General features: G+C 39.7%; 1 protein-coding gene across 2 annotated transcripts in view; it reads right to left on the reverse strand.

The window, feature by feature from the left end:
• Positions 1-20204, reverse strand: part of LOC132815096 (serine/threonine-protein phosphatase 4 regulatory subunit 1-like) — an 84004-nt gene extending 63800 nt beyond the window's left edge. Inside the window, exons 1-3 of one of the 2 annotated variants that reach the window (XM_060823852.1) lie at positions 20146-20204; positions 19787-19831; positions 8453-8537 (exon numbers count right to left, since the gene is read on the reverse strand). In XM_060823852.1, the coding sequence (XP_060679835.1) occupies positions 8453-8537; positions 19787-19831; positions 20146-20152 (137 nt within the window). In that variant the 5' untranslated portion in view covers positions 20153-20204. Of the gene's footprint in view, positions 1-8452; positions 8589-19786; positions 19832-20145 lie in introns of both variants that reach the window. The other variant, XM_060823851.1, reaches the window with a different exon arrangement.
• Positions 20205-24935: the final 4731 nt, after the last annotated feature.

A 24935-nucleotide genomic window follows, 5' to 3' on the forward strand; every position in this document is an offset into this window, starting at 1 on the left:
TCTGAAGAAAGGGTGCTGGACCCAAAACATTAACTCTGATTTCTCTCCATAGATGCTGCCAGATCTGCCGCCATTTTCCAGTAATTTCTGTTTCCAGCATCTGCAGATATGTCCCGTTTTACTAGTACTCAGGAGATACCCACTTCAAAATGAATTCATTTGACCAATCAAACATCCACTGTTGCACAACTATCCTGGCCAAGATAGGCTATTTTGGTGTAGACATCATGTGAACTTTCTTGACATTTAGATGAACTCTAGTTTAGGGTTCAAAAGACAAAAGTAGAAAACTCTCACTTAAATCATATCATGATTTCCAAAACGACAGCTGAAGTCTTGCAAAAGTACATAGGAAAGTGAGGCAGATAAAAGTGCTTGAATAAGGAAAGCTATAGTGTTACTTCATGCTTGTTGACAGCAACTTTAGGATCCAAATGCCCTTCATCCCAAACTTCATCAGCAATATTCAATAGGATAAGCCCACTTGCTGTTATCATTATTGGGAAAAAGGTACTAGCCACAACAAGCAAATTGCAAAAATTAGTTCCAGAGATGCAAGCATGATGCAGTGCTGATTCAGTTGACCAGAATAGTTATTGCATCAGAAAACTTAAATCATTAGCAGCTAACAAGATAATACCTTAGATTTCATACTTAAAAGAAAAAACAAGAAAGAAAGCTGCAGGGAAAGCGAGTGCCACACGTCCAAATTTACCATAGTGATGGCACTTGCTGGGACTGAAGGCTTCAGAACAACTTGTGGTCATTAAAGGTTCTGTACAACAGAGCATTCTTTCATTCAATTGGTCTTACAGAATTTCTAATAATGTTTGGAATTGTTCACTGAAATTGCAGACATGCAGCTGTGCCTGACTAAGTTTTCAAACTGAGACCTGTTAAATCTTAAGAAGACTGTGAAAACAATCAAATTTCTATTGCTGAATATATTTAACATTGTGATCCAGCAAAATGCCTATAATTTTCTTTTTTGCACATTACTTGGGGGGAAAAAAAAAATTTTCCTGCAGATTGCAACTCAAGGTAAACTGTGTTTTAGATATTACTTGGATTTCAAGTGTCTTAATATTAACAAAGCATGTATGAAGTAATAGTAACACTACAAATAACAAACACATTCTTGAATTACTGCTCCAAAATATTATCCACTTGAACTGAGATCAAGTCAAGAGAAAAATGATGCACACATCCTTTTTATACTTCATTCCCTGTATCCTTTTACTTTTGCAGAACATGGAATAAATGCTGTAAGCAAAGTATTCTGCAATTCTGCAATTCCTCAGCTTTGACTCAATATCTTCAGGACAGTTCTACAAATGTAGACTCATCTCTATCTGTTTTTTTATTGATAATAATACAATTTTTTAAATCAAAGGCCAGCAAACTCCTGTTATACCTATTAAGACTATATTTGCTCTTCTTCTCAGTGACCTTGTTTGTGGTCCTAAGATTGAGACTCTATGTTCACCTCTTTCTCCTTGTACACATCACTCCTCTTTAAAATTGCTGTCATCCCAGGATTCTAAATATGCCATTATGTTGTGGTTCTGTTCGCCAAGCTGGAAGTTTTTGTTGCAAACGTTTCGTCCCCTGGCTAGGCGACATCATCACTGCTTTGGAGCCTCCTGCGAAGCGCTTCTTATGAAGCGCTTCGCAGGAGGCTCCAAAGCACTGATGATGTCGCCTAGCCAGGGGACGAAACGTTTGCAACAAAAACTTCCAGCTCGGCGAACAGAACCACAACAACGAGCACCCGAGCTACAAATCTTCGCACAAACCTTGAATATGCTATTATATTTGCACTTACCTCACATAATCATCATTCTATTTTTAACTAACTAATGAATCACTTTTTCTCAGCTCATTAAGTCTCTGCCACTCCAATTTACTTCTGGTCTTCCGTAACTGTCAAACTTGGTCTACATCTTTGTCTTCCTCCATTATGTCCAGTGTCCTTCATTAATTGTCATTATCCAATTCCCAGAGTGCCATTACATGGTTTCATTTATACTTCCCTGAAAATTGGGACCAACTTCAAAAGTGACTTCGTTTCCTTCCCCCAACCAGTATTTCTGGACAGTCCTAAAAGACAGACAGACAGACAAACAAATCTCCTCCTTTGCTATCTCCATTTGGATGGGTACATGAATAGGAAGGGTTGAGAGGGATATGGGCCGGGTGCTGGCAGATGGGACTAGATTGAGTTGGGATATCTGGTCGGCATGGACGAATTGGACCGAAAGGTCTATTTCCATGCTGCACATCTCTATGACTATGTCTTTTACTGGTTGAGATACAATTTTCCACAGTGAAACACAAGTCACATGCTCGGTGCAGAGTGAAAATTGTATATCTCCTCACTAGACATAAATGTAGCATGAACCAGATTGTTTGAAAACTTTGCAGTTGGTTAGGCAATAGACCCTGATACTCCCGATACATTCCTTTGCCTTAAGATGTCACTACTACTATTTATTGGATTGCCATCTTCCACTTTCCATCTTGCCTAATGTCTGTCTCTTTAGTCATATTTCATCATCCTGTCCTCAGCAGCCTACATGAGCACCTGTTTAAGTCAATGCCTCAACGTTATAATCATACCATGGTTTTGTTTGCTGCTATTTTTCAGGACTTATAAACAGGCTGCCACAAAGAAACCTTAGTGTAATAAATCTTAGAAATGTTACTAATACATTAAATTGTACTATCAAAGGTTTTAATTTCTCTGGTAAGACTGAAAGCCCTTGTCATGTTTCATCTGAAAGAAGGTTAACCTGGACATTTCAGTTAATCATTTGTCTGTTGAGATGACATTCATCATGTGAAGTCTGCACAGGGAATTTGCTGGGTTGATTTGTTAGAAGGGTCACAAGTCAGAAAAACCATGCCCCTGTTCAGGTATTATCAGGCTTCAGAAGGTTCTACTGCTGCAGCAATTTCTAAGGATATGAGGCTAGAGGCAAGAGAGCAATAAGATACGTCAACTTCCGTCAAACAGGATAAGGTAAACTGTCAACACTATGATAAGATTCAGAACAATAGTGTTGCATTGTAGTTTAGGAATATAGACAGTGACCTGAAACTGGAAAGTTAATAGAACACATTGGAACGTATAGAACATCTAGAACATTCATCTCATTCAACTATTTTCCTCAGTGGATTGCCTTTTATCCCCTCTTGGCTGATCAAGATCTTGATATTTGATTCATAATAGTCATTTGAATTAAACTTATGTTTTTAGATCTAAATATATTTTGGACATTTCCTCAACAAGCACTAATACAAAAACAAGAAGTTTTAGCATGAAGTTCACTAATGTCATCAGTTTCAATAGTGACTGAAAGTATAATCTATGTCTGAGCAATGACTGTCCAAAAAAGGATGAAGGAGACAGCAAAATTCAGTCATAAATCCAAGGCAGAAACAAGGCGGCAAGCTGCCATGCCAATACTATTTTTTGGTAGTTAAGAACATTGGTCAAAACACCAGAACTCACTGCTCCTTGAAGTTGTTCATGGAATACTTTGCATTTCCAGAATAGATCCATTTGATCAAAAGAAATCACTGGCACTAATAATGACCGTTGAGTTAGCCTAGACCAAATTCTGCCATCTTGACTTGTGCAGCAAGCTTTCCTTTTATTACTCAGCTTACTTCTTTTAAGTGAAAATACAGTAGGGAATTAGCTATCCTTATATGTTTCACTTGGTACTGTCATTAATCAATTGAGGGTTATGTTTGCTTAGTCTGTGTTTATTTGCTCTTTGTGTACATTATCAGTCGACAGAAATCAAGGGAATTCTGCAGACCAGTGAGTAAGAAAAACTAGTGTGCAGAAGTGTGCACAACACTTCTTTCAACTGTGTGCATATAAAAAATAAGATAATTAAGTTCCTTGAGTATATAAATTGCCCAAGCACTCAAACGTATAGAAATTTAGATTTGATTACTTACAGTGTGGAAACAGGCTCTTCGGCCCAACAAATCCACACCGACCCACAGAAGCGCAACCCACCCATACCCCTACATTTACCCCTTACCTAACACTACAGGCAATTTAGCATGGCCAATTCCCACACATCTTTGTGACTGTGGGAGGAAACCGGAGCACCTGGATGAAACCCACGCAGACACGGGGAGAACGTGCAAACTCAACACAGTCAGTTACCTGAGGCGGGAATTGAACCCGGGTCTCTGGCGCTGTGAGGCAGCAGTGCTAACCACTGTGCCACCGTGCCTGGACATTATAGCATGGCTAATCTAACTAACCTGCACATCTTTTTGGGCGGCACGGTAGCACAGTGGTTAGCACTGCTGCCTCTCAGCGCCTGAGACCCGGGTTCAATTCCCGCCTCAGGCGACTGTGTGTGGAGTTTGTACATTCTCCCTATGTCTGCGTGGGTTTCCTCCGGGTGCTCCGGTTTCCTCCCACAATCCAAAAATGTGCAGGTTAGGTGAATTGGCCATGCTAAATTGCCCGTAGTGTTCGGTGAAGGGGTAAATGTAGGAGTATGGGTCTGGGTGGTATATGCTTCGGCGGGTCGGTGTGGACTTGTTGGGCTGAAGAGCCTGTTTCCACACTAAGTAATCTAATCGAAATTAAAGCAAACAATTTCTTCCTTGCAGTCCTCAATTTTCCAATGAGAATCAAATATTAACTATAACCTTGCAAAACAACCATCTTTTTCTAAAAAGTAATTTCACAAAATCCAAACCTCATCTTCAACATAATATTTTTGCATCACCTCAGATTCAATTGCAAGGTAATGGAAAGAGTACACCTCGCTTCAATTCCAGATCTGTACTTGGAAGCCTACTTTTATTTTATTTCATGAGTTAACCAAATTAATTGATATTTCATAAAATAACTTTTCAGTCACAAACTGAACGTAAAAGTTTTACTTTAATGTGTGTGTCATGGATGAGACCATTCCTTTTATCGCACTTTGCATGACACTCACATCAAATTAATTTTGACAATTGTAGGCTGAGCTAACCACGAAAACAGTCATTGCAATTTCCTTCCTCAAAAGGACAGAATATATTTCATATAAAAAAAAAGGAAGAGTTTCACAATCTACATCCAGACTTACTACTTGGATTGCATTTGTGACAGCTTTACTGTTTGTAATCAGATGGCGCAATACAATTTGTTAGCATGTGGTATACAAGGTATATTCCCCACGAGCTAGATAATGAAAACCACATGGGAATCTACTTTTCGTGTGGGAAAAATAAGCACCTATCCGAATGCAGACCTGTCTTACAGTACTGCACAAAACTTCACAGGTAGCAAATTAAAAGTTGTGGTTCCAACATCTAAACAATGGTCATTTGGACTCGTCTCAGAATTTGCTTCTTATTTGCATAATCTAGAGTAGAAAGAACAGACACACCCAGAATTATTTCTGTACAACAAACTCCACGTCAGACCAGGCCCAAAATCGCCTGCTGTTACACAAACCTTCTCAACACTAGTGCCTGAAGCATTCTATCACTGAATGAGACACACCTACACAACACTCTAGTTCTCCTTTTAAACACAAAAGTGCACTTGAACATGTAGAGTAAAATCACAAATGCTTAGGAACATTATTTTGAAAAGGAAATGCGAACTGAATATTCATGCAGCAATGACACTTGTATTCGGTACCACGGCTTTCAAAATGGGCTGGCACAGTTAGTCCACCACAGTCAGGGAGGGCATTTTATGGATTTTAACTCCTCACTACATAAGATTTTTGTAACTAACCCAGAGATCATGTAAATAGTCTATTGATGGGATGAACACTTACTTCTACTTCAAATGCAAAATTTTCTAAGATGTTTTGGATTGTCTCTTTAACTTGAAGAAGGGATTAAAGAAGAGGGTCCTGTGATGTGCTATGAATTTTGCCTTACAATAAGCCCAAGAAACTGGCTGAAGAGAGTCGCATCTTTTAGCACTCTATAGAATCTTGAAGATTTGCCCTTGCCAGGCTGGGATGCAAGAATCACCAGACTCGGGTCTTACAGTGAATAATCAGTCCAGGCATTCTCCAAATACAGAAGGAAAGTGACTTTCAATGGTCAATCAACACGATAACACAATGTGAAGGAGTCAAACCCAAGTGACTTTCGATGTTTTCCTGATAACACAGTCATCCTGTGGGGTTTGGAGTCATGCTAAGGCATTAATAAGAGTCTCCATTTCTGTAGTAAGTATTAGTTGCCTACCAAGCAATTATTGGTTTTAGTTTATTGGTTACAGGCAACAAGTCTAAGTTTGAATTTGAGCTGAAAATGTGTTGCTGGTTAAAGCACAGCAGGTTAGGCAGCATCCAAGGAACAGGAAATTCGACGTTTCGGGCCAGAGCCCTTCATCAGGAATGAGGAGAATGTGCCAGGCAGGCTAAGATAAAAGGTAGGGAGGAGGGACTTGGGGGAGGGGCGATGGAGATGTGATAGGTGGAAGGAGGTCAAGGTGAGGGTGATAGGTTGGAGTGGGGTGGGGGCGGAGAGTCAGGAAGAAGATTGCAGGTTAGGAGGGCGGTGCCGAGTTGAGGGAACCGACTGAGACAAGGTGGGGGGAGGGGAAATGAGGAAATTGGAGAAATCGGAGTTCATTCCTTGTGGTTGGAGGGTTCCCAGGCGGAAGATGAGGCGCTCCTCCTCCAGCCATCGTGTTGTTATGTTCTGCCGATGGAGAGTCCAAGGACCTGCATGTCCCCGGTGGAGTGGGAGGGAGAGTTAAAGTGTTGAGCCATGGGCTGGTTGGGTTGGTTGGTCCGGGCGTCCCAGAGGTGTTCTCTGAAGCATTCTGCAAGTAGGCGGCCCGTCTCCCCAATGTAGAGGAGGCCACATCGGGTGCAGCGGATGCAATAGATGATGTGTGTGGAGGTGCAGGTTAACTTGTGGTGGATATGGAAGGATCCCTTGGGGCCTTTGAATTTGACAACAAGATTTCAAACTTTTTAAAAAAAATGTTATTGCTTTCTCCAAGAATTCTAACATATCTATCAGTTGTAAAAATTGTTAAACTCCAGGTTGGCAAGACCAAAACTTTCCCTTCTTCATGATTCCAACTTAACGTGCTTAAATACACTTACTTTGCAAACAAAAACTGTCCAGCTGAAATATCTACTAACTAGTCGAATTCTTCCTACCCCTTATGAAACTAGATGCAGTTGAGTCAAGAAAGTATAGCCTCAATGACAGATGGAATTCAGAATGTTATCACAGAATCCTGAATGAGGAAAGAGGCCATTCAGCCCATTAACCCCTCTTAGAGCATCCCAACTGGACTCACCCCTCCCACCCTATCTCTGCAACTCTGCATTTCCCATGACTAATCCACCTAAACTGCACAGAGGACACTATTGGCAATTTAGCACAGCCAATCCACCGAACCTGTACATCTTTAGACTGTGGAAGGAAACATGAGGAGAATATGCAAACGCCACACAGACACTCAAGGCTGGAATGGAACCCAGGTCCCTGGCGCTGTGAGGCAGCAGTGCCAGCCACCATGTCACTTCTTGTTTCTTTTGATAGAGGAAGATTAACTCAGACTCCTCTATGTAGAATAGCACTGGCAAACAGCTAGTTTCTAATCATACTTCTACTAGAAAAAAAATAAGGGTTGCGATATGGGACAGAGGAGAAAAATGCATTTCTTTCTTTGCCATATTTCAAAATGATGGAAAAAAAGTTAAGTCAAAAATAAATTTACAGAAATTAGTTATCAACTTTTCCGCAGCCCCTGTTTTATTTTACTGTTTCACTCCCAAATGTAATAATTTAAGTAGGAGTAAAACTCCAAGTAATGGCACCCACCACAGTGAGTTTGATGTTACTTCACCAAGGCAGGCATCAACCTGGACAGAGTCTGTATTGATACTATTCGGCAGGGGTCAGTGGATCAGGAGTTGGTGATTGTTGTTCCCTAATTTCAAGCCAAGGCTCAGTGCAGTGTTTCACAACCATATAAGCCAAGATCATCTAACACAGCACTGATGAGACGTCATTGCTAAACCTGCCTCACGAGGTTCAATGCCACCCTAGTTACTTTCACAATACAACATTTTAACAAACAAACTTGAATTGTGTTTCCGAATTAGCAAAATGCTTATCAAATTACATTCATACTGTAAGGTCTAATTTACTGATGTGTGAAAATACTGTCGTTCAAAGTTTAAGTGCTTTATAATGGGTTGTATATTAGCTGTGCAATTATCAAATCAGAAGGCTATATATTGTGGTTACACTTCCTCACAAAACAAAAAAGTATAAATCTAGCATTGTTTAGTTGATTTTATATATACTGTTCAACTATATCAGGTTGTGGTATGAAATATGCTTACTAACAAAAACAGAAATTTTAATCTTTAAGTTTAAAAGAGAAATCATTTTTGCACAGGATTATCTGCATTAATTGTACTTCTCCACATCATACCTGTTAAACGTGTTCTCACTAGCAATGTACTTATCCAGTCGACCCAACGGTGTTAGCATCTCGTCTTGAGAAACAAAATCCAAGGCTGAAGGTATAATAAGGACATCAGACTCTGAGCTGTAGTCATCCACACCAACTGGCAGAGACATCAGAAATGTTAATTGTAATTGCAACCTGTTTGTACTACAAATCTGAACGACTCCTTATACATAGTGTTGATAACCAGAAATTTGATGTACTGTATTACTGTTACAAATCTCCAGCCAGTTCCGAGCAAATACAAGCAATAAAAGGCACTATAAAGGGTGTAAAATAGCACTGCTATCATCACAATGTTGCTGTGACAAACAATATCATGGAGTTGAAGTCATCATTGGTGCACTTAAGACTTCATTAAGCCAACTGCTCAATTATTTGCAAAGACTTTATTTGAAACATTTCACTGCAAACTCAACTTACACAGTAAAGTGAAATCACATTGCCATTGTGGTCATTTAATCTTTGTGATTTCAGATGGAAAGAGCAACTAAATGCCTTCACTAGAACACAGGAGTCACTTCCATCAAGTTTCTTGATATTATCTTTTTTTGCAGTTTAATAAGAATCAGAATTAGGCAAGTCAATGCTCCTCCTCAGACAATACCGTGGACTTCTTTACATCTGCCAGGGTGATCTAGAATATTGTCAGCTCTAAAGGTTTAGCAAGTTTGTCCAGTTACCTACTGAACCATTTTAGAAGGAAGCCACACTTGGAAAGTTATATTGATATGGGTTAAGGGAGTACAATCAGCCATAGCTGCCTTATCTGGTTGCAAACTGCTGCTGGACAAGACTAGCTGAGAGTTAAACAGCTTTTCAACATTCATGGAAGTCTAGTGAATGAGGGTCACTTAAGACGTCAACAGACTCTCCATGTCTGATGAGTCAAGTAACGTGAAATTTCAATCTACGTCAAAATACAAGCCCAGTGGGCAGGTTTCCAACTCGTTCTCCCCGATATTGATGGGAACTGTGTATTCAAACACAACAGGATTTCCACGCATTACACATGGAGAGTTGAGAGTTCCAATGGGACAAAAGGAAAGGCAGCAACAGTTTTCAAACATAAATAATATCCTCTCTGAATCACTTCATGTCCCTAAAAGAGCTGAGCCTTTTAGCATATTAAAAATTTCTAATCTGTCTTTACTCTTCAGTGCAGAAACTGCCTCACAGACACAGATGCTCTATGTTACTGATGCACCTTGACTGCCCTGGCCACTGGCTAGGCCAACTCCTCTGCCCTCACAAACTGAGACCAAGAATCATTTTGCTACCAGGACAGGGCTGTCAAAAATTATGTCCTAAGGACTTTGGGAAACATGGGGAAGAAAGTCACTGTTATTTGCAGGTGATTATGTAAATCGCAAAAAAAAAGGTCAGGTATACCAAGTAGTTTGGTATAACTCAACTTCTCTTGACAAACTTGACAGCTGTCAACACTGACCACATAAAAACCTTCAGTCATAACAATTTGGCATAAAGATCTCACTGTTGGCAAAAATCAGTTTCTTAGTAAATTAAAACAGAAACAAAAGAAAAGAAACTCACAAACATCCCAGGTATCAAGCACATATTTGTAAAAAAATCTGACTACTCTTCAGGGCATGTAGTTCTAATTGTTCTATGCCTAGAATCATATGCATTACTCAATTAGTAAATACTTGCATCTGCGACAAACTCCACACAGCAATGAGTACTTGGAACAGCCTCAATATTGATGCAGGGAACGATAGCCAGTTTTAGTTAGACATACAAATGCTCAGCTGGTACTCACATTCTTAGGTCAGATACTTCTTAAATGGCTATAAACTGAGGTAGAGCAGACAGGCAGTCTGAAAGAAAATCTTTAATCTTACCACTCAGCCATAGAATATCGGGGTTGTTTTGGGAAGAACATTTTAAAAGGACATCACTTATTCTCAAATATTAGAAGCAGTACTCTGAAATAAGAAAATATTGACAAATATAGCCCTACTTCTGTCTTCACAATTTGATGCTGTCGCAAAACCTACAGCATAGAAATTTATGCATTGTCAATTTCAAACAACTTTGAAATTGTTCAAATCATCTCAGGTAGTCAAAATAGTAAGCTAGAGGGGCATGGCTTCAGGGCTAACTTTTCAGTTTGAAGACTTGGAATGGAACTACACTGTTTAGAAATTTGGAAAATCATTTACATTTTAATTCACCAGAAGCAAATATATTCATGCAAATATGATGAACTTTGTATTTGATTATGAATTCTTACAATTTTTACACTATTATAGAATCATAGAGATGTACAACATGGAAGCAGACCTTTCAGTCCAACCCATCCATGCCGACCAGATATCCCAACCTAATCTAGTCCCACCTGCCAGCACCAGGCCATATCCCTCCAAACCCTTCCTGTTCATATACCCATCCAGATGTCTTTTAAATGTTGCAATTGTATCGGCCTCCACTACATCCTTTGGCAGCTCATTCCATCCACATACCACCTTCTGCGTGAAAATGTTGCACCGTAGGTATTTTTACATCTTTCCCCTGTCACCCTATACCTATGCCCTCTAGTTCTGGACTCCCCGATCCCAGGGAAAAGACTTTGTCTCTTTATCCTATCCATGCCCCTCAATTTTGTAATCCTCTATAAGGTCACCCCTCAGCCTCCGACACTCCAGGGAAAACAGCCCCAGTCTGTTCAGCCTCTCCCTGTAGCTCAGATCCTCCAACCCCGGCAACATCCTTGTAAATCTTTTCTGAACCCTTTCAAGTTTCACAACATCTTTCTAATAGTAAGGAGACCAGAATTGCACGCAATATCCCAACAATGGCCTCACCAATCTCCTGTACAGCCACAACATGACCTCCCAACTCCTGTACTCAATACTCTGACCAATAAAGGAAAGCATACCAAATGCCTTCTTCACTTTCAAGGAGCTATGAACCTATGCTCCAAGGTCTCTTTGTTCAGCAACACTCCCTAGGACAGTCTTACCATTAAGTGTATAAGTCCTGCTAAGATTTGCTTTCCCAAAATGCAGCACCTCGCATTTATCTGAATTAAACTCCATCTGACACTTCTCAGCCCATTGGCCCATCTGGTCCAGATCCTGTTGTAATCTGAGGTAACCCTCTTTGCTGTCCACTACACCTCCAATTTTGGTGTCATCTGCAAACTTACTAACTGTACCTCTTATGCTCGCATCCAAATCATTTATGTAAATGACAAAAAGTAGAGGGCCCAGCACCAATCCTTGAGGCACTCCACTGGCCTCCAGTCTGAAAAACAACCCTCCACTACCACTCTCTGTCTTCTTCCTTTGAGCCAGTTCTGTATGCAAATGGCTAGTTCTCCCTGTATTCCGTGACATCTAGCCTTGCTAATCAGTCTCCCATGGGGAAACCTTGTCGAACACCTTACTGAAGTCCATATAGATCACATCTACTGCTCTGCCGTCATCAATCTTCTCTGGTACTTCTTCAAAAAACTCAATCAAGTTTGTGAGACATGATTTCCCATGCACAAAGCCATACTGACTATCCCGAATCAGCCCTTGCCTTTCCAAATAAATGTACATCCTGTCCCTCCGGATTCCATCCAACAACTTGCCCACCATTGAGGTCATTCATCAGTTCATCATAATTAATCAATTTGTTCTTTGCTCTGTTGTGACACTCTCAAAATTACCAATATAAAAATGCAAAGTTGAGAAGTTATCAAAACTTGCACTGACTTAGTGCCTTCAACTTCTGGAAATCAACTACCTGCAAAATGCTTCACAAAGAACATGATCTGATACATTCAACACCAAGCAAAGGAACCACAAATTTTCAATTTTCTCACTTATTTATCTGAATATTCTTTGTTCAATTCTTTTCCCCATTTACAGAAAATATGACTGGCAAGGACTAGTCCTAATTTCATTTGAGAAACTGATGGTACAGCCACTTCACTGAGTAGTGAAGAGGCAAACTCATGCAGACCAGGCAAGGATGACAGATATCCTTTCTCCCAAAAGGTATTAATAAAGCAAATTTTTTTTTTTACAATCATGGAATAGACACATGGTCACCATGACAATACTAGCTTCCTGCTCCAGCTCCATCAAAATGATAGACGAAAATGTGAACCTAACTCCAGATCATTGGTTTTGGTCTCTGACCTATTATGCTATTGTTCTTCACATATATTTATTCTCACAATGTTCTTACCCTGTATGAACATATGCTATTGTCTTCTGGTCTTTTCTCTTCCAAACAGCCATACAACCTCATTTTCTACCATATCTTTATCTTTTACTACACACTGACAATGTGTTCACACAAGGCCACCCTATATTCCATTATTTCTCAAATGCTTGGCCCAGTAGTTAAAAACATGTTTTTAACCCCATGTTAAATACTTTTATCCAATCAGTATTTGATTTTTTTAAAAATTAAAATCATACCAAATATCATTCATTCGCTTCTTGGCAGATACTGTTGCTTTCAAAGACTCTGAATGCATTGAATCTAGAATTCAATTTCAGATAGAAAACCTTCCACAATGATCACAGAAAGCTACTCAGTAAAATCAAACTTTATCATTTTTCTTTGCAGCTTTAACTCAAATAATGTACTTTCAAACCTCCCAATTCTGAGGTGTTCAGACATCATAAGTTATGCTTTAAAATAGCAAATGCTTGTGTACAGTTCAATTAGCATTTGACATCCTGTGGCTTGACATTCAATTGATAAAATTCATAAAAGTCTGAACAAGTATTAGCATGCTGTTTAAATGTGGCAGAGAGGGGGTGGTTATCAAAACTTAGCCTGATCCTGCATTCACTCACATGCTTGTAAAATAAATTCCTGCATGGTAGACTGGATTGGAAAACAGCAGTAAGTCAGTGTTCCTAATCTGGAGGCATTATGGCTAACTGCAGCCCCAGCTGAGATGATCAAAACTCAGCCTATTTCAAAGGCTAAATATGAGATCTTCCTCCAAATTCACAGTTAATTCATGATGATAAAATCACACAAAGGCCCAAGTTTCAAGTAACTCATTACTTTTAACATGTTACTCAACATTCTTCCTTTGTTTATTTTGTTTAGATCTACACAATGCTGCATCTACCCTTCCAATAGAACACTGGTGTCAACTGAAGTATGAAGCATGCAAAAACAAAGCTGACACTCACTGAAACTTAGCACAGACAGCAAACTTTTAAAATTTTGCAACTAAGCCATCAAGCCAATCTAAATGCTTTCCTAAAATCACCATGTCATAACATGCTGAGAAGTGCACAAAATGGAAGAGTTAAACTTTTGAACCATTAAGAAAAAAAATGCAACTTTTACTGAATTACTGATTAAATGAGAGACTGCTTTCAAACACAGTTACCTGGGATAATTTAAAAATCATACAGCACAGAAAGAGATCAACCAGGAGTAGCTTGCTGACGCCTCTTCCCTGAAGCAACGACCCAACGAGACTCTCCCTTATTTTTGCTACGTTAACATAAATATTTGCCCCTATCCAAGTGCCTTTTAATTAATCTGCTACCACAACCCTTTCAGACAGCACAATCATTATACGTAATACTAAAAGTAAAATTACTTCAAGTCTCCTCTTTTCTCTGGTGCTTGACCTCCTACTAGAGAAAATGATGTAGCCACATCTACTGTATCAAATTTTCATTTGGATCAATCTTTACCTAATTTTCCAGGTTCTAAATCTTCAAAGCGTGCAACTTCAGTTTAGTAGAGTGCCTGATAGCTGGAGGCATTCCAGAAAAGTGATTTCTGCAGTGCAAAGTCTAATTTCTTCCTCAATGTGGTGTCCAGGATTGGATGCAATACTGCATCTCTGTATTTAGTCGTGATTTGTAAAGATTCAAACATCACTTTTTAGTTTCATAAAATAGAAACAGTGTACAAAAACTAAAATATCAAAGACCTCTTTAAAAAAAAACTTCAACTTGTTCTGCCACCTTCACAAAGAATGTGGGAAGGAACCAAAGTGGGGCAGTTTGTCACTTGAGCCTGTTCTGGAGGTCGATTAGATCATAGCTGATCTGCATGTTAATTCCATCCAATCACTTTGCCTTACAAGAATCTAACAACATCTGTTCTGAAATTTTCAATTGACCTCACATTTGATGGGACAGAATTCCCGAGTTCACTTCTACATGGGCCAAGGCATGTTTTCCAACATTACCCGTGAACAGCATAAATTTTAAAATCATGCCCCATTTTCTTCTGTACTTCCACCCCAGAATAAATAGTTTCTCATCATCTGATCCTTGAACACAATTAAATCAACATTAATCTTTGCACTCAAGTCAATACAAGCCTGATCTTTGTAACCTGCCCTCAGAATGTAGCCCTTTGAGGGCCAATATCATTCAAATAAATCTGTATGACATGGATTCAATAGATGCCGCACACCTGATGTTTTAACATCAGCTTTCTGCAAGAATTCACCAAATCACAACTTCACCTTACTCTGGTAGGCCACCAATTCTTTCCTCTTCAAATAATTATCCAATGCTTTTTGAAAACCATGATTGAATGTAGAGGTAGTAGATTCATTCACCACTCAAAATCTGCATTCACTTCACGCTGTGGGTGCCTCCTTTGTTAACCACCTTTAATTGGTGACCTCTGGTTTTTGGTCCATCCACAAATGGGACCAGTTTCTGTCTCGAACTCTCATGAGCTTTAACACAAAAGCCAAATTTTCTCAACATTCAACCCCTCCTAAAGTCTTTTCAAACATGCAGAGTCACGAAATGAATAGAGTACTCTAGACTTCCATACAGCTGAAACATAACTTACCCCACATCACCATTAATCCAGACAATTGAGCTAAAAGCCAGAATTCTATGGCCCAAGTTATTGTCTCGACAACACAATTCCAGTACTTCGACCTGCCACTCCCTTACTGCATACAGTTCTTGCTGTCTCGTTATTTTGAAACAACTCTGATCTGACTTTCTCAGATCTAGATGATCTGTCCACTTACAATCTATGCCCCATGCAATTTTTGGACCCTAATAACACAATTCAGTGTGCTACGTAAATTGACATGGTCAGCAAACTTAAATATGCAGCTCTCAGTTTCACTTGCTATTTGTAACTATAGAAAAATGAGGCTGGTCAATCTCTAGCTGACTGCTCTTGCAACTCCTTCAAACTGCACCATTTATTTCCCATTGCCATGCCTAATTCTTTGTATCTGAACGCATGAATTTCACACCATTGATGTCTGCCATGTTTCTGTCAATTTCACCAGTTTGTCATTCTGAACTCTGCTATTGTATTCATATAGAAGCATGCTTTATAGTCACCAAACCTGAAACATTATGAATACCCATTTCCACATCATTACAAAAAATACTGAAGTAGTTCTGCTTGAAATGTGCTTTTCTATTTGAATGGAGAGCAACATTTTAAATGACCTCCTCTATAATCATGCTCATATTCAATTTTATACCAAGGACTGTGGAAGAACTTGCTGGGCTTTTAAAAGCAAGTTACTGAAACTGTGTGGTGCTTACACTACAACTTTGTACATGCCATGACAGAAGCCATTTGTGGAAGACAAACCACAGAATGTGCACATAGATTGCGCTCTGGTCAGCAACAAGTACCTGATTGTTTTATGCAATTGTGACCAGCCATGAATGCCAAAGGAGATGACAGCTCTGGTTCCTGGGAAGTTAAACAGCTCATGGATATGAACAATACAGAAAAAAGCCTTCAGAATTTGGAAGGACAGGTCATGTGTTCATTTCTCTGCCGTAAAATTATCTCAAGCTTGAAGGAAGTCAGTTTTTCTCCTGCCAATTACAGCAGGTTATCTGATTAAAGACAACAGCTAAGAGACTTATTAGGTGAGTGTCTTGTACAAAGTGAAAGAGCCTGAAGTAGAGATTGAACAACATATAGCCTTGGCAAATCAAAAGGGTCATCTCAATGAACCCTGTGGATGGATGCTATTTAACTACAGCTCCCAGTTTACTGGGATTATATTTTACTGTTTGTCTGCATCTGTATACAGGTTTTTGAAGGTGGTTAGGCATCTGACTGGTAAAGCCATCTGTTAATAGTTCATAGTTGTTTGTTTATGATTAGAAATTTACAATAAACAGTAGTTCTTGTTAAATACAGGAAGTCAGTCAATGTTTTCTGTTAACTTGATTCCAACAAGTAAACTGACAAACATATGTACAATGATTAAATCATCAACTTTTGTGGCAACCCTAGGAGTGGGGCTTGAGAAACGGGACACATTGCTAAGTGGATCAAGAAACATTTAATATTGTAGCCATGCTCTCTGCCACAAGACGATTTCTTTTCTGGCTCCAAATCAGCCGCAGCCTTCCCATGCCTTTCTTTTTCACTTGTTTGCGACCCCCCCTTTTAATATTAATCTTTGCTACATGCTGCTTTGTTCACAGTTGTCACAATCCAGTTGCAATAGATTGGGCTTTTTGACTCGAATAGACATTAAAGTACGAGAACAGGATCACCATATCCAAGTTTGCAAAGAAAGCCAATCTACAGATATTCATTTAATAGGTAATGCATATTTTTCAATTGTCATTCATTCCTTGAAACCCAATCCCATTTCCACCCAGCTGCCTGCAAGATTGCATTGCTAATAAGTTCCAGCCAAAACTGAATATAAAAAGTCAACATAATTCAAAGATTCAAATGATTTTGGTCACATACCATATATAATAGTTACTAACTAAATCAACCTAAAATATTTTGAGTTGTTTTTCTTGGACCATTTTGTTTGGCGTGGTGATTTCCAGTGATACTGCAGCGGAGTTAGAAATGCTATTTCATGGTAAGGATTATTTCTTCTCTCCTCACAAATATTGAAAAATACAGTCTGCAATTTTATCATTCACTTAACTCAATTTGAACTGAGTATAAATAATTCTCGTAGCAAGGATATTTGAATTCGTAACAGAAAACCAGAGTGTTGCTTCTTGTGATAAAAGACCTCCAATATTCCCAAGTCCAAGCTACTCATGTCACTTTATGAAATTTATTTATTTCATCACTTGGTAGCCAGAAATCAACAGAACTGTACAATCGACATTTGAAAAGGTCAAACATCTGTTGTCAGATTACAACCATAAACAAAGCCAAAATGGATTCGTGTGGCACAGGGGTGATGCCCCTACCTCTGAGCCAGAAAGCCTGGGTTCAAGATCCACCAGTTCCAGAGGCTTATTGTAAGCAAACTGAACAGGCTGATTAATTTAATTACATGAAACCAAATACTTGTAACTCTTTCTGCTATGTTACCCTCTTGAATAATCTGTCAAAATCTAAAATTACTGAAATCCAAATGCATCTGTGAAAGTTTGCTTGTCCCTGATGTCGATGTGGGAGCTACTCCCAGAATGCATGGGGCTCAGTTGCTACCACACTGGTGCATTTCAGGAAGACAGATCCATTTCTGAAATGCCTATGCACCATAAATCAGTACGACACCTCCTTGCCTTCCCTTAATTATCCTAAGGTGGTGAAGACTTCGCCAACATTATCGAACCTTAAGTTATTGCCAACTTCCAAAGTTAACAACTTGGAAAGCATGTAGCAAAAATTTTAATGTTTGCAAAAACAAAGAAAGAGAGATATACAAACAACTTTCCTACAGGCAGTCATCTATTTTGTTTTTTTCTCCTTTTGCCAAGTTTCTCAAATATGGATTAACAACTACTTTAGGATTCTGGCGATGCAACACAAGGTACAGATGAACTCAAATCTCTGGCCTTTCATGGTGAAGAAACTGTCAATTTACACTTAGCAGCTTTGCCAGCTTGGATGAAACCAGGAAATTCAATGCTTGTCCATATGGATTAAAGCCAATTTAAAGCTACTTGTTCATTATGCATGTCCGCCTGCAAAGCCTTGTATATATACTGCAGTCATTCCAAGCAGAGATCATAACAAATCTGAATAAATGCATATTTTGCCAAAATACAAATGTACATCTACTTGTGTATTGACAACACATGCACTTAAAACATAACATGTACATACACATGTCACTGACTCAGACATTGTGTCTACATATGAAAAGTCAAAAGGACATTCTAAATAGATGTCAGCTGCTCAAATATATAGTGAAAGGAATTCAGAACTGGCTTATGCATACACTGGTGCAACGTTTGACAATTTCCAATATTAACAATTCAACTAAAAACATTAACATTCAATTTATTGTAAAATATTCCAAAGTAAGCATTCAAAGCATTGTTTGCATTTTCAGCATGTCACAAACTGTGCTGCTGCAACTGAATCAGAACAAAATGACAGTGGTTCTTCTCTATTTTTCTATTAAAGGCTATTAAAATCCAAATCATGTAGGCAGCAACATTCCCAGATTTTCATTATGCTCACAAGTTATGGTCAGCAGCAGCAACACCGCCAAAACTGTCAAATTTGTTGTTCTTTTCACCTAAAACAGACAGCGTTTCTGTCTGATTAACATTGGAACTATGTTTTGAACATCAGAGGAGGATAAATAGCAAACTCAACTACAGTCCAAATAAACTGCCTATTGCCACTCGCCATCTAAGAATTACGTTATGAAAAATGGCCACCTGGATTAGGGACTGGGAGGACGCCCTCATGCACCTTTACCAACATAGAGCAAAAAAAATCAAGTGGACTGCCTTAATTTGGTAAGCACTTCTATATTTTCGCATGGACATAACAACAGTCAACTCCAACGTACTGCTGAATAAAGCTGATAGAACGATAATCCCAGTCAAACACTTTCAACTGGCGCTTTGGCAGACAAACTGACAGCACGCAATTCCAGGAAACGTGTTCCCGATCGGAGCACAAAAAAAAGGTCCCAGTTTCATCGTAATAAAACCTCGACTTCCCTTCGCCCCCGCCCCGCCCCAAAACAGAAAGAAAAATTCATTCTATACGTTTCCGTTTATTTAAAAGAGAAACTGTTCTATTATCCTTCCAAATTCTCGTCTTCAGCGTTTCCGCTTCCAGAACAATGTCCAAGTCGGACTGTGCTCTTCTGTCAAACACTGGCAAGCTGTTGGAGAAAGGGATTTTATCGCTGCTTCCCCACCACCAACCCAACTCACCCGACCCCCTCAATCTGAGGCAGAGATGATTTTGTTTTATTTAAAGGGGGGGGAAAATAAATCCGCTCGATAAAATCTAGATCCGACAGAAGTTTGGGGGGGGGGGAACTCAGAGTCTCCAGGACCTTAACCACCAACCCCCTACACCCCCCCCTCCCCGCCCTTGCCCCGGGCCCACTCCCACATCACTCACATCCGTCCAGATCCTCCTGCAGCTCCTCCTGCACCAACGACAAATCTGCAGCAATCGTTTTAGGTTTAAAAAAAACACAAAGCGGGTGGAAAAAAAAGAGAGAGAAAAAAATAAACAATTAAAACTCTTCCAACAATCGGCAAAAAAAATCCACACCAGCCTCAGAAAACGTCAGGGTTTAGAAATAAACCTTTCCTTCAACCCTCCGCCACACAAAAAAAACACAATTCAGGCTTTTCGATAACATTTACAGATCGCCCTCTTCGAATAATTAAAACAGAAACTAAAACCAACTGGTGGAAGTACAGTTAAACAGAGAAATACATTAATTAATTAACTAAGAACCAACTCTGCCCTACCCGCCATCTTGCACCCTCCTGGTCCTACATTTAAAATGCTTCCCCCCGCCCCTGACCAAGCCCCTGCCTGTTTTACAGGAACGTGAGTCTCCACCGGAACTGACCGGGCAGCACCCGGAGCGCTGAAGGAAAAGGCCTCCGCCCCCTGGAGGCAATGTCGTGCACCACCAACCCTGAAAGTGTCCTGCTCCCATTTGGTTCCACCTCCTTGCACAGAAATTTTAATTTGGTGGCTGACATTGCTTGTGGGGATCCTTTAGCTCAGCTGGCTGGTGTGTGTTGCACGAGTGATACTAAGAGCATAGGTTCAATTCCTGCAACAGCTGAGTTTGCCATGAGGGATTTTCCTTAAACATCATTCTTGGCTGATGTATGGTGGCCCTCAGGTTAAACCAACACCAGTTCTTTCTCTCTAATGAGAATGCAGCCCTATGGTCTGGTGCACAATAGTCTTAGGAAAGAAAGAAAAGGTGGAGGCATAGGTTTGTTATGCAAGACTGTTGCCTGAGGGTTTGAGCTGTAGGGAGAGGCTAAATAGAGCTGGGGCTATTTTCCCTGGATAATCAGAGGCTGAGGGGTGACCTTACAGAGGTTTATAAAAGCATGAGGGGCATGGATAGGGTGAATAGCCAAGGTCTTTTTTTTACCAAGGTAGGGAAGTCCAAAACTAGAGGGCATCAGGTTTAAGGTGAGAGGGGAAAGATTTAAAAGGGACCAAAGGGGCATCTTTTTCATGCAGAGAATGGTGCATGTATGGAATGAACTGCCAGAGGAAGTGGCGGAGGCTGGTACAATTACAACATTCAAAAGGCACCCAGATAGCTACATAAATAGGAAGGATTTAGAGGAATATGGGCCAAATGCTGGCAAATGGGCCGAGATTAATTTAGGATATCTGGTCAGCATAGACAAGTTAGACTGAAGGGTCTGTTTCTGTGCTGTACAATTCTATAATTCTATGTTAATTAATGATGCTATTACTGGAGGTTGGCTAACCTGGTGCCATTACTTAAGAAAGATGGTAAGGACAAGCCTGGGAACTATAGACCAGTGAGCCTGATGTTGGTGGTGGGCAAGTTGTTGGAGAGAATCCTGAGGGACAGGATGTATTTGGAAAGGCAAGGACTGATTAGAGATAGTCAACATGGCTTTGTGCATGGGAAATCATGCCTCATGAACTTGATTGAGTTTTTTGAATAAGTAACAAAAGAGGATTGATGAGGGCAGAGCAGTAGATGTGATCTATGTGGATTTCAATAAGGCATTCGACAAGGTTCCCTTCGGCAGACTGGTTCGCAAGGTTAGATCTCACGGAATACAGGGAAAACTAGCCAGAACTGTCTTGAAGGTAGAATACAGAGGGTTATGGTGGAAGGTTATTTTTCAGACTGGAGGCCTGTGACCAATGGAGTGCCATGTGGATCATTGCTGGGTCCTCCTCATCATTTATATAAATGATTTGGATGTGAGCATAAGGGGTACAGTTAGTAAGTTTGCAGATGACACCAAAATTGGAGGTGTAGTGGACAGTGAAGAAAGTTACCTTAGAATAAATGGGATCTTGATCAGATGAACCAATGGGCTGAGGAGTGGCAGATGGAATTTATAAATAAATGTGAGGTGCTGCATTTTGGGAAAGCAAATCTTAGCTGGACTTATACACTTAATGGTAAGGTTCTAGGGAGTGTTGTTAAACAAAGATACCTTGGAGTGCAGGTTCATAGCTCCTTGAAAATGGAGTTGCAGGTGAATAGGATAGTGAAGAAGGCGTTTGGTATGCTTTCCTTTATCAGTCAGAGTACTGAGTACAGGAGTTGGGAAGTCATGTTGCGGCAGTACAGGACAATGGTTAGGCCACTTTTTGAATATTGCATGTGTTTCTGGTCTCTTTCCTATCGGAGGATGTTGTGAAACTTGAAAGGGTTCAGAAAAGATTTACAAGGATGTTACAAGAGTTGGAGGATTTGAGCTATAGGGAGAGGTTGAATAGGCTTGGGCTGTTTTTCCTGAAATGTCAGAGGCTGAGCGGTGACTTTGTAGAGGTTTATAAAATCATGAGGGGCATGGATAGGATAAACAGACAAAGTCTTTTCCCTGGGGTGGGGGAGTCCAGAACTAGAGGGCATAGGTTTAGGGTGAGAGGGGAAAGATATGAAAGAGACCTAAGGGGCAACATTTTCACGCAGAGAGTGGTGTGTGGATGGAATGAGCTGCCAGAGGAAGTGGTGGAGGCTGGTACAATTACAACATTCAAAAGGTATATGAATAGGAAGGAATTGGAGGGATATGGGCCAGGTGCTGGTAAATGGGATGTGATTAAGTTGGGATATCTGGTTGGCATGGACGAGCTGGACTGTAGGGTCTGTTTCCATGCTGTACATCTATATGACTCTAGCACAACAGACAGGGATGTCAATAGCTTGGGTTCAATTGCTGCACTGTCTGAGGCTACCATGAAGGTTCCCTTTCTCAACCTCTCCCCTCACCTTCGGTATGTTGTCTCTCAGGTTGAACCACCACTAATCCTCTCTCTCCAATTGGAAAGTGAGACAATGGCAACTTTACCTTTTTATGGGTTGTTTTTGTTGTGAGCTTTTGTGAATTCCATTTTATTGATGATACCTCTGTCAAACTCATAAAAAGAGTGGAAAAGCCCTCCATTCTATTGCCGTGTTAGTGAATGAGATTTTGTCTCACTCAAAACATGTATTTATTCTTACAAATTGCATCACACCCATGTGAGCTCACTTTTTTTGTCCTACGCCAAAAGAAGCTTTTGCTGCAAATTAGTCTTATAAGAATTAATTCATTTTGGAAACTGCTTCAGATTAACTTTACTGCAAGCAAACTAATATCCTCAAATTCACTCCCTAACAACATTGTGATTGTATATGCACCAACTGGATTGTGACAGTTCAAGAAGGCAGCTCACTACCACTATCAGAACAGCTAAGGGTAATAAATGCAGGCTCAGCCAGCAATGCCCATATATCATGAATAAATAAATAAACAAAAAAAATGTCAGTGGCAAAATGAGTGTTGAAATCAATGGGAAGCAAGAAAAAACACTCCATGAGCTGGATTCATATTGTTGAAAAAATTGCAGATGCTGGAAATCTGAAACAAAAACAAAAACCCTTCTGAAGCAGGGATGTGGACCCGAAACATTAACTCTGCTTTCTCTGCGCAGGATCTGTGGAGAGACCTGTGGAGATTTTCCAGCAATTTCTGTTTGTATTGGACTGTCCAGGAATTGTCTCTGGCCACTTCATCAAAGAACTTCCCTCCTTCATAAGATCAAAAGTGGGAATGAACGCAGTGTTCATTTGCAGCTCCTTAAATATTGAAACAGTTTGTGCCTACAGTGCAAAACAGATGTAAGTTTGATGACATATGAATTTCAGACTGATAAATGGTGTGTGATATTTGGTTCATATAACCTCCTGATAATGAGTTAATGTAAATTCCCTTTTTACATTCAATTAAATTAGCACTACTCAAATGCCCTACCGTTAATATCCTACATGGATATCAATATTATTGAAAAGTAGTTTTTGGCAATACAGAACTTATGTATTGCTGATAAAAGATGTATTTGCTCAAAGCATTTTGTCTCACAATCATCAGAACAATTTGCATGAGGAATTCTGTACGAGAGAAGAGGGCTAATTGGTTGGCAAGTAGATGGTGAGTAATAAATGTGTTGCCATGGAGAATCCACCAGTTAGATGATGTCTGACAGTTAGTGATCAAACTTTGCTTAAATTTTAAAGCAGGCACGTTGACTTGGATTAGTCAAGGCATTTTCCTGAGAAATGAACCAGAACCTACTTCATTGAACTGAAACAAGCCACAGTGTGTGTACATGTTCTTTCCATCTGTATATTTATATATGTAGCCTCCAGCACACTTAAAGTGTGTCATACCGTGAAGCTGACTAATAATCTTCAATTGATTGTCAGTTAAGTCTTCGCACATTCAAGATTATTTAGCAACATGTCCAATCATAGAATCACATCTAATATTGGATATTGTGTTTTGAACCTTACAATTACGGACTAGTCGGATATCTTGCTTGTTATAAACTGCCAAAGTGCAATGATATTTGATGTAATCCGCCAGTCTTTGGAATGTACGGCCTGCATACCTGGCATCACATCAACACTAAAATTTATATAGCACTCAAATTATTTTTGCAATAGGTAGAAAATCATTTTTGCTTCATTCCAGCATCTATTGGTGTTGAACACTATTCATATTGCAACTGAATAGTAGCAATATCAAACAGCAAACTGGACATGGTGCTCAAACATTTCGGTTACCTAACCCTTCCAGAAGATTCTGAGTTGATAGGGCACTTTTCATGATAATGTATGACAGCCTTAAGTCCCTTTATGGGTTTATGTAATATACAGCAAGAAATGTTTGATTAGGATAGCCACTATCCTGCATGATAGCTTTGATGCCCTCTATTTGAACATCAAGGTGAGACAGTCAACAAATGAGTCAGCTCCTATTTACAAACATGCAAATAGCATAGATACATGTGAGATTTATACAGGCGGAGTATTGTCTGGTGAATAACTTATCCTCTGTTTCATGCCTGTCCACTATCTCCATGGCACAAGTTAAATGCGTGATTGAATACTCTCCATTTGCCTTGATGATTTCTGCTTTCAACATTCAAGATGCTTGATGCCATGCAGGACAAAGCAGCCAGGTGGATTGTTAGCCCATGTACAACCTTCATTATCCACTCCCTCTAGCACAATGCATAGATTCTATCACAC

The sequence above is a fragment of the Hemiscyllium ocellatum genome, chromosome 4 (genome assembly GCF_020745735.1).
Source record: "Hemiscyllium ocellatum isolate sHemOce1 chromosome 4, sHemOce1.pat.X.cur, whole genome shotgun sequence".
Taxonomy (NCBI): domain Eukaryota; kingdom Metazoa; phylum Chordata; class Chondrichthyes; order Orectolobiformes; family Hemiscylliidae; genus Hemiscyllium; species Hemiscyllium ocellatum.